The sequence below is a fragment of the Hermetia illucens genome, chromosome 2 (genome assembly GCF_905115235.1).
Source record: "Hermetia illucens chromosome 2, iHerIll2.2.curated.20191125, whole genome shotgun sequence".
Lineage (NCBI taxonomy): Eukaryota > Metazoa > Arthropoda > Insecta > Diptera > Stratiomyidae > Hermetia > Hermetia illucens.
Genome location: NC_051850.1, coordinates 131,126,069 through 131,142,613, shown reverse-complemented (window position 1 = coordinate 131,142,613; position 16,545 = coordinate 131,126,069). Strand labels below are relative to the sequence as shown.

At 41.2% G+C, this 16,545-nt stretch overlaps 1 protein-coding gene across 1 annotated transcript in view; it reads right to left on the bottom strand.

Moving 5' to 3' along the window:
- The window catches only part of LOC119647900 (delta-1-pyrroline-5-carboxylate synthase), a 64,072-nt gene that overhangs the window by 15,120 nt on the left and 32,407 nt on the right, over positions 1-16,545 (bottom strand). The window contains exons 3-8 of the mRNA XM_038049206.1: positions 5,260-5,403; positions 5,097-5,204; positions 4,855-5,025; positions 4,596-4,784; positions 4,324-4,516; positions 4,020-4,261 (exon numbers count right to left, since the gene is read on the bottom strand). Of these exons, the coding sequence (XP_037905134.1) occupies positions 4,020-4,261; positions 4,324-4,516; positions 4,596-4,784; positions 4,855-5,025; positions 5,097-5,204; positions 5,260-5,403 (1,047 nt within the window). The remainder of the gene's footprint in view (positions 1-4,019; positions 4,262-4,323; positions 4,517-4,595; positions 4,785-4,854; positions 5,026-5,096; positions 5,205-5,259; positions 5,404-16,545) is intronic.

The following is a 16,545-nucleotide window of genomic DNA, read 5'->3' as shown; positions in this document are numbered from 1 at the left end:
AGTATACAGGTAGGTAAGAAGAAGAGGAATATTCCCCAGAGACCCACCATCTAAGCTCACATGTAACAGGCAGGGAATAATATGATTGAATTCTTCCGTCCCACATGGAAGTCACTATCACACTGGGGTAAACATAGAATAAATTAACAACGAATGGATATGAAGGCGGCACGTACTTCCTGAGACATCAGGATGTTACACTGTCAAACCATAGTGATTCGTCCCTCTTCCTGTCTCAAACGGTCTTAGCACCGTCGATGAAATGAAGCTTAAAACATGTTTTGAAATTTGTGCAATAGGAGCAGTACTTCTCCTTTTACATTCATACCTGAAGAAAGACTAAGTAGGGAATATCTTTTGATACAATACGGTAATGATAATACATAAGAGTACAATGCTAGCTGATCTCAAACCCGATTATGAAACAAGAAGGGATAACAGTCTGAATGGCTGTAAAGAGGCGAGTACAGAAACAGGTACTTGCTGAGGAAACTATCATTATACCCATCAGTTACTAATAAAAGTCGTTTCCATTAAGGGAGGAGAAATTTTATGGCCGACACGGATAACCAGCGGGAATTATCTGACTCGATGACTGATGTTAATCGTGAGGAACTGGCCCTTCCACCTTATCAGGATCTCGTCATCGTAGATAAGAAGCCTACTCTTGTCGGTTTTCACAAAACCATCGAGAGAATTATGGCTACCTGCAAGTTGTTTCGTGATGTTAGTAGGAGTGTTGTTAATATTTACTGCAGCCGCTGTTTCTACACTCTATGCAGAATCTTGCATACCATTTCTAGGTAACGCGATAAACGTCAACTCTCAGTTAGCGTGGTCTTGTAAGGTATTTTTGGGACATGGTCGGCAACTTTATCTGCACCTCAGATAAAGGCACTTTTGTTGTTAGCTCACTGCTCGTCAACACTTTTGGACAGGTAGTTCCAAGTTTTTGTTGATCCCATGCCAAGGAAATTTTCCACTGATGGTCGACAGTCAGATCGCGGATGCCACCCGTGTTGAACTTAGGAACTGCAAATAGTAGTACCTTCGAAAGGAATTACTAAATTTACTACTGATCACTATATGGCCGATGTTATTAAATGTTGTTTACCAGTCAATGAAGCTCAACTGACTTTGTGGCAAGCAGTCGGTGAAAGCTGCACTCTCACACACAGATCACCCATAACCATCACAGTATCTCCATTAATAAATCGATACACTGTTAATCAGTTGGGTCATCCGCCCTGGAAGATGGCAATTCAAAGTTGGCGGAAACCCAATTATAGGCCCGGTCCAGTTCCTCAGTAAAATAACAATCATACTGGAGGAGGGTATTCGACGTTTTATTGGCACTAGAAGATAGCCTACAAATCAAGTACGACAACTGTCATCAGTTGATACCTAAATTGGACTGGCTAAATGAAGCGTTACTGCCGGTTCTAGGGCATTACAATATGGTAGTCAGGCTGACAGACTAACTGGTGTAGCAGACGCTCGTAATGGTGGGACAAGAACCGACTTTTGAGTTTCATTACTGTTGTGTATGGACTGAAGGCTAATATATATATGTAGATCTTGACCCAACGGATGGACGCATGGAGGCGCCAAAAGCTATATGTCACTACTTGAAATATTTGCGATAATCAGGGATGAAGGAACACATTTTCGCATTGTGATGCTGGCATTTGGATGTTGCCTCCACCACATCCTTAGGTTGGACGGGGAAAGTGTTCGTGGGTTTTTTAGAATATATTAATTTGCGCTAGCAGGCGAAACATTTCATAAAAGGATGCCCTCATTTTTATTATCGAATATAAAAACGAAGGACACGCGGACTCTAGTACAGCTTTTAAGGAGGAATTATCCCATACCACATAGAGAGAATCAGGTTTGGGGCTAGTGGGTATATGTGACCAGTATTAGAAAGATCGGAAAACGACTCTGACTAGTATATGCTCCTCAAACCCCAGTCGACAGACAGTGACATGGTCCCATGATATGATGACTGAGTGTTTAGAAGCTTAGAACCTAACCAGGATGCGAAAGGATTTCCAAACTATTTATGGGATTAGTTTCAATATGACTTGCTTGTTTGCCTTTATAGGATAAATATTAATCAAATTTGTGCGCTCCTCTTTCTTAAGCATAAAAAAAAAGTTGGCTGTTATTGGAAGTCCAAGCTGATTGAAACGAGAAATAGCTAATTTTGCAGGTAGTCGGATGATCAACGGAGGATTGGTTTTTAGGAAGCAAAGAAAAGAGAACGGTTGAAAAAGACGTCAAGGGAGTTGCCAGATTTTCTGGCAGGAATTTCAGCCAAAAATTCCATCCATTTCATCTACCGAAATAGAGTTCGCAGAAACAAAAATCGGAAACCGTCTGTTTCCTTGCATAGAGAAATCCATCGTCTCAATTGTATACTGAACAAGTGTTTAGAAAACAGCAGAAAACTTTCCAAAATTGTTATCAATTGAAACATGTAGAACTAACGAAACGACCAGAATTAGTCGTTTGAGACAAATTCTCCCTGGAATGCCGCGCCTGTCAATTTTCTTGTGCTTTCGGCTTACAGCTACTCAATTCTATCTTAAATTAACTTGTAAACGAAATCGCAGCCCCTGTAGCCTCGGTAGAGCTTCCTTAACTCTCTGATAGATTATCCTTCGTAAGAGGGGCACGGAAGAAAGTAGTTAGGCATTCCGCAATGGCATCCTCCTCCATTCCTATCTGCGTTAATTTGCAGAGCATTGAAGATGTTGGTTAATTTGAGTTATATTAGAAGCGCTATTTCTGCCGAGGGTAGCACCGAACTTGCCCGATACGTCAACAGCTTTAAATCCAACTCCGCTGTTTTGTCAAAAATGCGAAAATCCAACTAACTCAACACCAATATCAAGTTTAAATTCTTCGTCGCCAATATACTCTGTATGTTGCTATTGAGAAGCAAAATCTAGAAAGTGACCGAGATTGTTATTCGAAAAGTGAAAGCTTTTGTCAACACTTGTTTGCATCATGTCTTCGGGGTACCCTGGCCTGACATAATTTCAAATGAAGAATTTCGTTGCCGTATGGGATCGACACCCGAGCAAATATTGATGAAATAGCGTAAGTGACAGTGAAAAGGTCACACATTAAGAAATGCAGCAAATCCATCGCTGTCTCTCTTTCATTTGGGGATCCTTCCTGCCCACTCCAGGTTTCAAGCGGCGTTTTGATTGGCTGGAAGATGTCGAGATAGGGATGCACCTCCATATAAGCATGGGATGAGAAAGAAATTCATCGTAGATCCCCACTTCTCGATCGCCCTGCGATTTACTATAGTTAGAATGAATAGTGGAGCTTCATTTCGGCAAATCTATAAAGATGTAACTTTCTCATTTCAAAAATAAATTCCATACAAATCAAATCACTTTCAATCGGATACTTGACCCTTCAGAAACATCAACTTGATGGAATTTTGTACTGTTTTTTTGCTTTTTTTTTATTCATTTGCTGCAATAACAACCAAATCCTCCACACTACTCTCAGATATAAAAACCTCATATTGAAGGATTTTCACGAAACGCTGGCTATGCTTCAATAAATCTGGATTGATTTTTTCGTAGAAAGAATTTCTATAGAAGAAAATCATTCGTCTATGCAAGAGAGCATTCTCCCAACGAACCGGAAAATTACATTGAATGGCATAGCATTCGGGGTCAATATTAGAAAAAGAGTTTGCGAAGAAATGTGCTCTCAACGTGTCATATCTTTCGTTTCAATTTGTGGCCATAAAAATGTATATTTTGAATATGCTTCTGAATAAATTGATTTTAGAAATCCCGTTGAATATAGTGATCAACTCTCCAATAAAAAGATTATCTCTAGCAGTGGAGACAACAAATAATCAAGTAAACAAATAACTTATTGAAAGAGCTTTACTTACAAGCTGCATCGATAAACTTTTGCCAATAATCTAAAGGAACCCATCCCTCTCAAGAAAAGTCCCAAGAAAAATACAATCATAAATGATTTACCTTGTGGCTGGCTTCAGCAATTTGATTAAGACCTGTTGAAAGTGATTTCAACTTGGACGGATTCAACGACAATCTAGACAATAGTGGTTTCGCCAAACCATTCTTCTTGGCCTCGGATAAATCTTGAGCATTGGCATCTAAAATGAACTTCTCCCTGGACAGCAGCAGGTCGGCCAGGGAATGCACAGCTGAGGCCCTTTGTTCGGGACTAAGTGCCTGTAAAAGTCGACTGCCAGTTCGAGCTACAATATTGGTAAAAGTTATTCTGCACCACTTGGGAATGCCCCACCAAATTAACTCTTACCATTTTCTGCCAAAGTTTCCACTGAAACCGATGTAGTATCCGCACTCTCCGTGAAGAAAGTTCCAACTTTTCGGCCGGCTATAATTGTCTTGATTGCCTTCTCTTGCATTCCATTGCAAATTACGACACTGACACCACGCTCCAGTGCCCATGTAGCGGCGTTCACCTTCGAATCCATGCCACCGGTTCCTACCTAAATATAGACGAGACGAGGTCCATTAATTAAACATCGTTGAATTAATGGCGAAGTTGGGAGGCAGAAGATTTCTTACCTTGGATTTTTTACCGAACTCAATGACGTGCTTGTCGTTTGATGTGTAGGTGGACATTAATTTTGCACCATCTTCCCACGGTGGCTTGTTGTAGATGCCGTCCACGTCGGACATCAAAATCAAGAGATCCGCTTGTACCTCGGCCGCTAACATGGCAGATAAGCTGTCGTTGTCCCTAATCGAAATTCCCTGCAGGACAGAAAATTAAAGAGTTCGGTCCTTTCATATAGCGCAACGGCAGAGTTGCAAACTTACTTACCTTCTTGGAGCCCGGCGTGTAAACTTCCTCGTCAACAATGAACATGGGAGGCGAAACTGCGTCATTTGTATTAATTATCGGCACAATATTCAAGCTAATTAGTTCGGAGAGGGTTGAGAATAAGTTTTGGCGAGTTTCCTCGTTGTAGAAATCAGGTTTGGTCACCAACACCTATTCGTGCAACGGCGAGGTGGATTAGAGTTTATTTTACACTACCCCCCACCCCAAGGGTATATGCATACCTGTGCAATTTTCACCCCGTACTGGGCGAACATGGCATCATAGAGGGACATTAATCCTGATTGTCCTACAGCAGCAGCTGCTCGAGGTTCAAGGAGCATTCCAGCATCCTACATCAATTTATAGAGCTTTTATAGTGCCTGTATTCTAAGTAAGTACGTGTACCTCTCGTGTATGGTCCTTTGGTGACAATGTTTCTCTCATGGACAACGACATCAACAGCTCCTGTGTGAGCTTCTGTTTTCCGAACGCCACCGCCCCGCTTGTAACCATGATGCATTCTCGTCCTTCCAAGTGACATTCAGCTACCTGTAACGGAGAGAATTCAATATATAATATCATACTTTGCTGCAACTGTGCCGTTGAAATTTGAATGAGGCAGGATATGCATGGAGCCAAATGGTGTAGAAAAATATAGTGAAAAACTGAGAAACTATTTCAGTTATTCATTCCAGTGTCGGAAGTCAATAACTCTCGACAACGAAATTGGAAAAGTTTGTATGCACATATTGACCTCAATACTGACTTTATTTAACAGACACCCTTGGTCAGGGCAAAGTTCTGATGAATTAAGTGAATTATATGAAAGTGAAATACGAGTTGGAAAATTAATTCAAAGTTTGACTTTGCAGATGATTTTTCGAGTATTTTTCCGGCCATAATTTAATTCAATTAAAGACATTCCTTATTAGTTAATGGATTCCAGTCGGGAAGGTTACTTACTTGTGTATTACGATTGAGAATAAGGAAGCAGAATAACAATGGACTGAAATTCCATTTAATGAAAAGCTTTACAAAAGCACAGCAGCCCAGGGCCTGCCCTAACGTCAATTCCGTCTCGACTGACAGGCAACAAATTTGTAATCCGATAGACTAGATTATGATCAGCAGTAGATTCTGAAGTTGTCTTTTGAATGTGCATACCGGAACTCGTTCTGACATCGGATTTGAAAAGGAGCTACCGGCTGCTAATAGAGACGTGCGTGACACCCTGGAGCTCCGTTCCAATGAAAAAGTGCGAGAAGTGTAGCGTAGCGTACGCCCTGATAAAAGGAAGTCCACCATTGCATTCATTGGGGAAGTAGAAGGTAGCATGCATATGCAACGACTTCGCTATCATACAAGCCCTTCAATGGTCCCTTGAAAGACGTTACCGGTCGGCTTCCCTTCCACGTGGAGTAGTTGATGAGATAAAAGAAGCATTTCCATTCCATTCTCCATCGATTTTAAAAAGGCTTTCAACAATGTGGGCATGGAATACTCTATGCAAGACATATGTGCTTCATATTGTCTCATCTGGAGGGCGTGAGGGGTTTTATTAGATCATAACATCCTTCCTCAAACACCTATAGCCAAATGCCTAGAGACTAGCAATTGGATAGCAAACCCTTCCCGTTTGATTAGCTCCCTAAGTCCTGCTTGAAGGCATCACCCCCTGCTGAGGCATCACTATCGGCTCTGAATGTACCCTTTGGCATTAATTTTTAAGCCGTAAGAAGTCGGAACACGGAGCTCGGCGCTTCAGATATAAAAGGTTTGGTTGATTTGTTGTGCAAACTATTTGTTATTTACCCAGGTGATCCCAAGCCCAGGTAAAGGAGGAGGGTTTGAGGCAACGTACTTTGTGCTATCCTCAGTAAAAAAAAAATAAAATGTTGAAATCAAGGGAAGAGATAAATGTTATAGTTGGAATTATACTACTATACTAAATCCTACCTGACCTCTGTTGATGACAGTTCGCGCAACAGGTTAATCAAGCAAATGCATTGAATGACTTTAAAAACAAAGTGATTGTGTTGAATCATAAGCCTGGGAAAAAGCTAGGGCGTTCATATCGGTCGTCGCGGCAGGACAGGCTCCGGTCCGGTGGAAAAATGGGCGAGAGTTCTTGGCGCATGGATGCAGCAAGGAAGTAAGTAAATTAGTTTGAGCAACTCAAATACGTGTCAGTATATTGGTACCCTCACTGGAAAAACCGAGAAACACGCAAGATGCCTTTGAAAAAAACGCATTAATATTTGCACTCAACAAGGAACCCGATGGTCTTGTGCCAAAAGCTACGACATAGAACGCAAACGCGGTAAAACTTCTCTATTTTCGTAACTCGTACAATTCATACGAGAGAGGGTTTGCCTGATGCCATTAGAGAAGTCATGCGATTTGAAGACCGGTTGATGAAGCTCACGATTATATTAGCTGGCCACGCCACTCACTTCTTCATCACGTGCCCATGGCATTAATGGTCATGTGGGTGAAAAGGCAAACGGTAACAGATATCCCAAAACGGCCAACGCAACCCAGATCACCAAGTCAGGAAAAAAAGCCACCAACGGAGATACCTGGCTTTGGAATGACGATGTCTAAATGATGGTCCGTAAAAAGAAACACTTTTACCACAAGTTTCTCAACAATAATGCGCCAATTGGGAAATTTACAACAATGCCAACCGGGAAGTAAAGAAAGTGATCGCTGTCAACCCGACCACGCGAATGAGAATTGACTTGCCAAGATTGGTCTGAATATCGAAGTTGATGGTAAGCGACTAAAAGACCGGCCAAAATAATGGTGGCTTGATGTGCTAGATGGTGATTCGAAAGCCTCGCGATTACATCCGTTTTAAGCCCTTGATAAACAGGTAGAAAAATAGTGCAACTGATTACGATGAGCCGACCCCCCTTGTAAACGGGAGAAAGGTACAATGACTTAAGTAATGGGATGGTCAGACGAGCATTAAGAGTGGCGGAAGGCGAACTAGAGCGAAGAGCTATCTCGAAAACCTAAACAAAGAACGAAAATTGGCGAAATTGACCGTGAAGGTCTGGCCTCAAATCTTGACACTCCATCGACACGTGCTGGCACGCTTCTGTTTTAGCCAGGTTCGGGAATGAGAGGGAATCCTTTGATCGCTTCGATTTCTCACGTGTCAATAAATCAAAACATCACGTGCCTTGGCCGGCCCATGATCCCGAACCAGATCCTAAAAAAACATAGACAAACGCGGAGATACACATGCACCTAACGATATGACCACACGCGAGCTAAATTTGAAACAAAAAAGAAACGGCTCGACCGGGCGCGTGAAGTTGTAAATCTCCGGACCCGAGTGCCATTGTCGGGAGGAAGGATCCGCGAAGGATCACAACCTCGATCCCATTCGCAGAGAATCGATAATCAAAACAAACAAAAGGGATCGCACGAATTCAATCTTCTTCGTTTGAAGTCAGAGAACAAAGATAAGATGAATCATTGAGGACAAAACACAGTACATAGCCGACTACCTCTGTATTCCATCAAGGATTCATCACACTCACTTCATCTCTACGAAGAAGAAAGAATATTAAATTTTACAAAATCTGAAACGAAGGGGTAGCTGTTTAACAAAAAGGCACTGAAGGGCTCTTCACAGAGACCGCAAAGGCCGCAACAAAACGAAGTTGTGAGCCGGAATATGCTATCTTCCGCGGATTTATGGAACCTGAAACTCAGAAAGCTCTTCCCTCTACGTCGTCTCCGACCACTCATGATGGTCGTTTGATCATCACATCTCATTGTTAGTCATTACAAAGTCTAAAGTAAAAGAAGAAAAAAGAAGAAGATGTTTCCATTTATATATAACTCGTAGTGCATATACGTTGAATACACATGATATTCAGGTCGATGTGGTACTGATATTATATCTCTTAGGGAGTAGTAATTTCCACGAAAGACGCAAACTTCGACCTACTATAACATTTTTAATAATGGTGGTAGAATAGGATTTCAACTACACTTTTCAGAATGCTACCCCAGCAACTTAAAGAGGGGTAGAAGAAAATTTTCAAAATATATTAATGTACAATTGTTAACTATATTTGGGCAGATATCATAACAGAGTGTATTTCGGAGCCAAGATACCATGCACGTGTAGCAGCACACTCTTTTTTAATTTTTTGGTTTCTGAGAATGGGTCCTTGACTTAATTTACCCCGTTCGGACCCCGCCCTCCTCATTTCAACCAATATCAAAACTGCTTCGGAAAGTACTATTCGAGATCTTTCATTTGAAACCCCTCATGTCTATGAGTATGTCCCACCCTTTTCACTGAATTTCGTGTCGAAAGGTATAACCGTTTCTGCGAAAAGTGCGTAAGACAGACAGACAACAGAAGCTCAATTGCACGTTGCCCGTACCGTAGTTCAACCTGTCTCCTTCTAGTTCCTTTAGGATCGCCAAGCTCTCTTCCTTTTATTCCACCATTCTTTGATGACCTCCACATTGTCCCATGTGATGCTATGTCTCCTCTCAGTGATGTACTGTTCTATCATGGAATTCAATACTTCGCCCTTCTTCTTCTTTCTCCTGGTTGTTTCATGATGCCCTCACCAGCGTACCGCAACAAGTCTTTTGCATTTGTCACTTTATATATACCGCTGGATTCGTGTTTTAAATTGTGGTCCTTGAGGGAAGCTAGCCTGTTTTCGAGACGGTGAATCCTACTCGATAGAACCATGTCGATGTTTAACTCTTTCATCTTTTATATAAGATTCAACGAAGCCGCAGAATGTATGTCTCCCTTCTTCTTTCCATTTCCAAGTTATTAACGAGTGAGTGCCCACCCTCAGTGCTGAAAGATTTAGGGAAAAAAAGGAGCATGTTATTGACGGAATAAAAAATGGCTTCCAACCGATTATTGAAAAACTCATTTGTAAAAAGGCGAAACGGCAAGAAATAAGGCTGTACACGGCCAGAGAGAATTCGGTATCCCAACGAAATTGATAAGGCTGACTAGGCTGACCCTGACTCATGTGCGAGGCCAAATAAAACAGCAGGATCGCTCTCGGACCATTGAACATCAAAAACGGTGAAAGATAAGGGAATGCTCTATCATGCGTCCACTTGAACCTAACCCTGGAAAAAGTGATCCATGATACTGAGGTAAATGCGAGAGGAATAATTCTTTTTAAGTCTACCCAACCTATCCTGACGAACGACCCGAGACGGCAAAACTGCCTTTATCCATATCGAGCAGGCTGCGACCGGCGCAAGATCTTAGGCTGCGCGTGAATGAAGGCAAGAAAATATAGTATCGTCCACACGCATGCCAACTTTCATGAAAATCCAACTATTAGTGTCAAAGTTATAGCAGTACAAACTTATCAATTTCATGCGAATTAACAGCATCCTAAGCAATACAAATAATATGATGATAATATGATGAAATATTAAAATTCCATTCATGAAGAATCTATTTCTCCTCAGCCCTTTTTAAGGTTTTGTTTGCAAAACAAAACCTTATTAAAGTCGGTTCAATATCTGTCTGTCTGTCACACGAACTTTTCTCAGAAACGGCTATACCGATTGACGAGAAATTTGGGGAGAAAGTGGGAACTGTGAACGCCCAGATATGCAATGAGTGATAACCTCCTGCGTTTAGATTTAGGAGGGGTCCCCATATATGTAAAGGGTGTCGTTTAAATTCTTCGCATTTGCTAATAATATTAAACTCAGAGTGTGAAGCGTATGAGGTTGACTATTATCAATACAGGGCCTTCCATCAAATGATTTATTTAAATAGCTTTCCAAAAAGTAGATATCAATGGAATTTTTAGGTATGTAACATGGAGCTGTCATGCGCTCGTCGCTCCTCACATCTTCTTCTTTTTCTTCAGCCTTTGTGCCGTTCACAAGCATCTTGGTCCCCATTACCGCAAAACGCCGTTTATCATCTTTTATAGTAGACTAACCAAGTGGTTAGAGCGCTGGGCTATCGTAGCGGAAGGTCGCGGTTCAAATTTCGCTGGGGGCAGAGGAATTTGTTATCGTGACTGGATGACGGACACCAGTCGACTCGGCTGTGAATGAGTACCTGAGTCAAATCAGGGTAATAATCTCGGGCGAGCGCAATGCTGACCACATTGCCTCCCACAGTGTACTGTGGTATACCGTTACGGTCTTGAATGAAGTGCTCTAACACACTTCAAGGCCTTGATCCAATATGGATTGTTGTGCCAACGATTATTATTTATTATTAGTAGACCAACACTCAGAAGTATAGAGATACGTCGATCGCAAAGAACACCGGTTTTGGAATGCCACTTCATTCAGATTGCGTTAAAGTGTGAAGCAATTTCATTACGCAATTCTCCATTGGCTGATAGCATTGACCCTAGATATTTAAATCGCTTAGTTCTGGGCAGGTCACCGCCGTTGACACAACTGAGAGATTTGAATATCTCGAGTCAATGCTATCGGCCAATGGAGAACTGCGTTATGTTCCTCAATAAGAAAACACAAAGCCTTTTATACCTGAAGCGTTAAGCGATGTTATCTTTTCGAGCATACTCGTGGCTGCTCCGGCCAACTTTCAAAGACCCAATGTCATAGAATTTTACTCGGATTCCTTTCAAATTTTTGAAAAATGTTGAAGCCTACTTAACCACTTAATCTAATCTGAAACACAATTACCTTGCCGACTATCTGCAAGACCTTATTTCAAAGTCCAAACCATTCATTAGTTTTGCAAAACTGAAGCCGCCAAAAAAATTAACGTGCTTCAATATTGAAAATCAGCTTCTAAAAATAGTGGATTAATCTTATGAAAGTGTCTAGGACCTCCGAGATAGATATGCATTTGTGAGTGAATGACGTTATCAGCTTGTTATCTATTCAGACTTAACTCATTGTGATGAGCCTTGATTTCCAACTGTGCAGCCTTCAATCTAATCGATATATGCCTTCAGTTAATTCACCGGCTCCACGCCTACTTCTTCCTATCCATCCACACTTACACAGTTTTCAATTAGTGACTAGACTGCAAACATAATCTCCGCGCTGATATGAACTAACGTTTCTCAAAGTATCAAAATCATCGAACAATTTCAAAATACATCATGCATTCATAAACACTCATGTATATATATATATATACGAAAAGATTTTTAATTATCGGAGAATTTGCGATAGCGAGCACTCATTCACCAAGTGATCAATGTTCATCAGTCATCGGAAATCCAATTCGAAACTTACCTCGACTGTTATCGAAATGGTTCCTTTTTGTCTGATGTTAAGATAGATATCAGCAATAAAAAGAATCTTTAGAGCTTAATAATCTTATCCCGCGAGAGTTGGATTAATCTCGTCGACGCCGTTACTAAAACATACTCGTATATAGAAATAATAAGTACGTCCCAAGTTCAGTGCACTAGCTAATCTTTGACCTAATATATAATAACAAGCGTTGATAAGAATGTTGTGAAAGCGGATTGAGCTTTAACCTTTGATAATGTCGAGACGATTGGTATTTCGCAAAAACATGGCAATTAAATCTCCATATCTAGAAATATCGATAAAAACTGCGGTTAGCGTATGAACATGCGTATGAACCATACTTCCTGTACATCTATTAGGGATATTTAGAAAAGCGAGATAATCTTGGTTCAATAAATTCGAGATTCACTCCAACCTTTAGTAATTAGATCATTTAGTTATGTGTACGTTTTCAAAGCTCCAAAATTTAGCCAACGATAGAAATACAAACTTACATTTTTCAGATCTGAGTGATTTTGAACAGGAGTGTTTAGATCGATCTGAGATATTCTTGGACAGTAGGCAATCAAATTCGCCATCTAGTCTAGATGCGCCTTAGTAAGGAACTTCAGACATCCCGGTTTTGCGCCGAGGTCCACTAATTCGATATCCCTAAAAGCTGTTTGGCGTCCTGGTCTACCCCATCGCTCCATCTTAGGCAGATTCTGCCTCGTCTACTTTTTCTTCCATAGATATTGCCCTTATAAACTTTCCGGGCTAGATTATCCTAACCCATGCCGATTAGGTGATCCGCCAATCACAACCTATTGAAACGGACGTGATATCACTCACAGATTTCGTCGTTATCTAGGCTACGGAAACGTCGATCCTCATGCAGAGAGCCAAAATTCTTCGGAGGATTCTTCTCTCAAACGTGGCCAATGGTTCGCAATTTTTCTTATTAAGAACACAAATGTCCAAGGAATACATAAGGAATGGCAGGATCATTGACTAAGAACTTTGACCCTATGGTGAAATGTTTCGAACGAAACAATTTTTGTAAATTGAAATAGGCTCTGTTAGCTGCCAGCAACCATGTGCGGATTTTATTGTCATAGTTGTTATCGGTTGTGATTTTCGGCCCTAGATAGGAGACTGTAGCCGTTCACTACAGGAGGCTCATTTGTGATCATTGCCGTCACTGACGCAAATACTCGTTCACAGCTGAGTGAGCCGGTATCCGACATACAATCACGATAGAAGCATGGTAATATGAAGACTGCAGTCATGATTTCACCATTTTAAAGTCCTATTCACGTTTAACCTACTGTATCTTTCAAATTGATAGACCAGTAGCTTACTCCAAACTACAATTTTATTTTATTATGTACTATATATATATATTTCGGGAGCAATTTACTCCCTTCATCAGTACAAAGCTACCATACTGTACCTTTGTTAACAGTAGTAGCACTCCTATGAAACTTTCCAAAATCGGTTCCTATCTTAAGATTGGAACTGCAACTATTATATATGCATTGAATGAAATCACTTTTTGTTTTTTAAGGGGGGTGAAATGAATTGATTACTACTTTTCGGAGCAGACATTAGTTTTGACAATTGTGATAAAGGAGGGGAAATTGCACATATATTTTTGGGATCAACTTCCAAAAATTACCCGGCCGAACAATTTGAAAATAATTATTCTCTAGTTTAAACAATTCTTCACTTATCAGTTCATTCAGTCTATATTTTTCCTGCCAACCCAGATACCAGTAGCGAAACCTGGAAAACAGAAACTCGGATCTCAATCTTTTTCTGCATAGGGAATTATATTGGCGTCAGTTGTGAGCTTTTGTAGGTAGTTAGGTCTAAGAATGATTTAGAATTTAAAGTGGTGAGATGATGCCCAATTCCCTAGTCGAAAACAGTAATTTATGCTTTAAACTATTTAAAAAAGAGAAGTTAAAAGGACCAAGCTGTTGGGCGTTGTAACTTCAGGAAAGCCTAGGAATCGGGAATTGCAAATAAACTTCGACCTCTGCGAATGGCACGTTGAAAATGTCTGCGTTACGTGTGTTATAAGAGTCAGAATGGTAGGTGATATCGTTAGAGACGAAGCAGCCCATCAGACTCGAGGATAGTTGAAAAAATATGCAAAAATCTCGATAGGATCCACGCTGTTGTAGGAAGAGGAGGGGTAGTCCACGCGGGGGAAGTTTTTCTTAAAGAAGAGGGAACAGGTGAATTTACGTGGCACATTTTCAAGGGCAAGACAATCACAGTTACGGGAAGGTGACCAGATCACGGATGGTACTCAAAGGTATTCTGCGCGAGGGAATGGAATCAAAATCAAAAGAGGAGCGAAGTATAAACCGTGACAATGTTGGTGCTCGATTGGTAACTTTGAGGCAATGGGTATTGAAGCGAGGCTTATAGTCGACAATATCTCCGTTAAGAGAATAGGAGAAGTAAGTGGGAGAGAATTCACGCGAGTAGCACATAGAGTGACACCTTCTGACTTTTAGAGCTTAACCATTAGCAGAGCCCCAACGAACCAGAGTGTCTAGGTTAGGTTGAAGGGAAGCACAATCCATATGCGAAGATACATATAAGGCCGTCGAGCAAGTTGGAGGCAGTGGACCTCCGCTTAACAAAGCCGTGTTGCTCTTTTACTATGTGGTGGCCAAAATTGACGGACAACTGCTAACATATCTTTCCAAGATTTTGGAACTGGAGAAGAGGAGGGATATGGGACGATAATTCTCGACAACCGTACGATCGCCACTTTTGTGAATGGCAATGATGAGAATCGAAGCCGGGAAAATGATTCTCTTTGAGCCTTTTGTTGAAAATAAGGGATATTGAAAGGAAGATGGACTGACTAATTTAAGCAAAAAGAGGTTTGGAAGACCATCGTAGTCATGACTGACATTAGCATCAAGTTTGCCAATGAGGTACTCGACAAGGAGAGGGGTAAGAGGGGGAATGGTAGGCGATGCGAGGTAGGCTACATCCACTAGTGAGAAGGAACAGCAGGAAGGAGAGAGAACATAAACTGAAGAAAGATAGTTGGGGAGAGTTAACTTTACGAAGTTCACCTTATGAAAGTTGAACCTGGTAGGCATGCGCGCGACAGGGGAATGGAACCGGGATATCTGAGCATCAAACTTGAGAGGATGTTCGGAGGCAACGTAAGGGGGGGCATGAGGGGATTGGGAAAGGCAAGGCACAGGAAGATTAGAGAGGTCAAGATCAAGAGTGCGATCTAAGTAGCTTCTAGAAAGGTTACACTGGAGGGCGGCATAGGTGTACACCAAAGTGGATAACGGAAGGAAAGGGTGGGTGCACTTATTAAAGAAGGGAGGGAAGGCCAGGAGAGGATAGGGAGATTAAAGCCACCACAGAGGATGAAAAAAAATGAATGAAACAAAACGATTAAGACTTCTGATAATCTGTCGAAGAAACTAAAAAATCTGAAAAAAATCACAAACCTGATGTCCACGGCCCATACTTTCCATACCGATATCGGCTCAAATTGGAGGGGGACGATTCCCCCTGTAAGTGAAAAGTCTGACATGCTGAATGCATATAAAATCTATGGGCAAATGGAAAAGTTCTATCAAATATTCTTACAGAAAAATACTCAAAACCTTCCGTAACTGAACGGCTGAGCTTCCAGTTTTCGATTTGTTTAAGTTTCAATACTTCCGAAACCAACTAAGATAGTGGTTGCTACAATCTCTGACTGAAGTGTTTCTTGTTTTTTTTTCTTTTTTTTTATAATTTTCCTACTTTTCTTTTTCCTAGTGTGTAGAATAACATTTTTAAATTATGATGATGTCAAGACATCGTTGAAACCACAGACGCCGCATCTCATGGATATTTAAGGCAGAAGAAGATCGTAGGCGATTTTCCCTTGGAGTCGGGTCCGACTACGGCTGCACGCGCACAGTCGCTTTATTTCCAACTTTACCTCGCATAATATCTTCCGCATGTTGTTCCAATGTTTTTTTTTAGGCTCCGATGTGAACCGACTTAACGGTTTAAGGACATGGGAAGTTTTGTTTAATGACACCTGAGGCATCGAAGTACTGATAGGATCACCACACTCTCGAGCCTAGCTAGAAAAGAGGCAAACGAACACGTGTCGAAAGAATACTTCGACGGAGCGTCAGTATTTCCAGGCGGACCTGCACGGTCAACTAAGCCAACTTTCTTTCCTTTTTAAGCTTTCGAGTTAGCTATCCCTTCTTAGTCATCTCCGGCTAGCCAGGATTAGCTTTTGGCCATCCTCCATTACAATTTGTCACTTAATTGGCTTGAAACTACCGAAATAATACTTGTGGATCACAAAACGGAAGTTATGCTGTTAAAAAGCCGCAAAAGCCTGGAATACATCAAAATACGAGTTAGAAACCACTTCAGAAGTGCAGTGAAATGCTT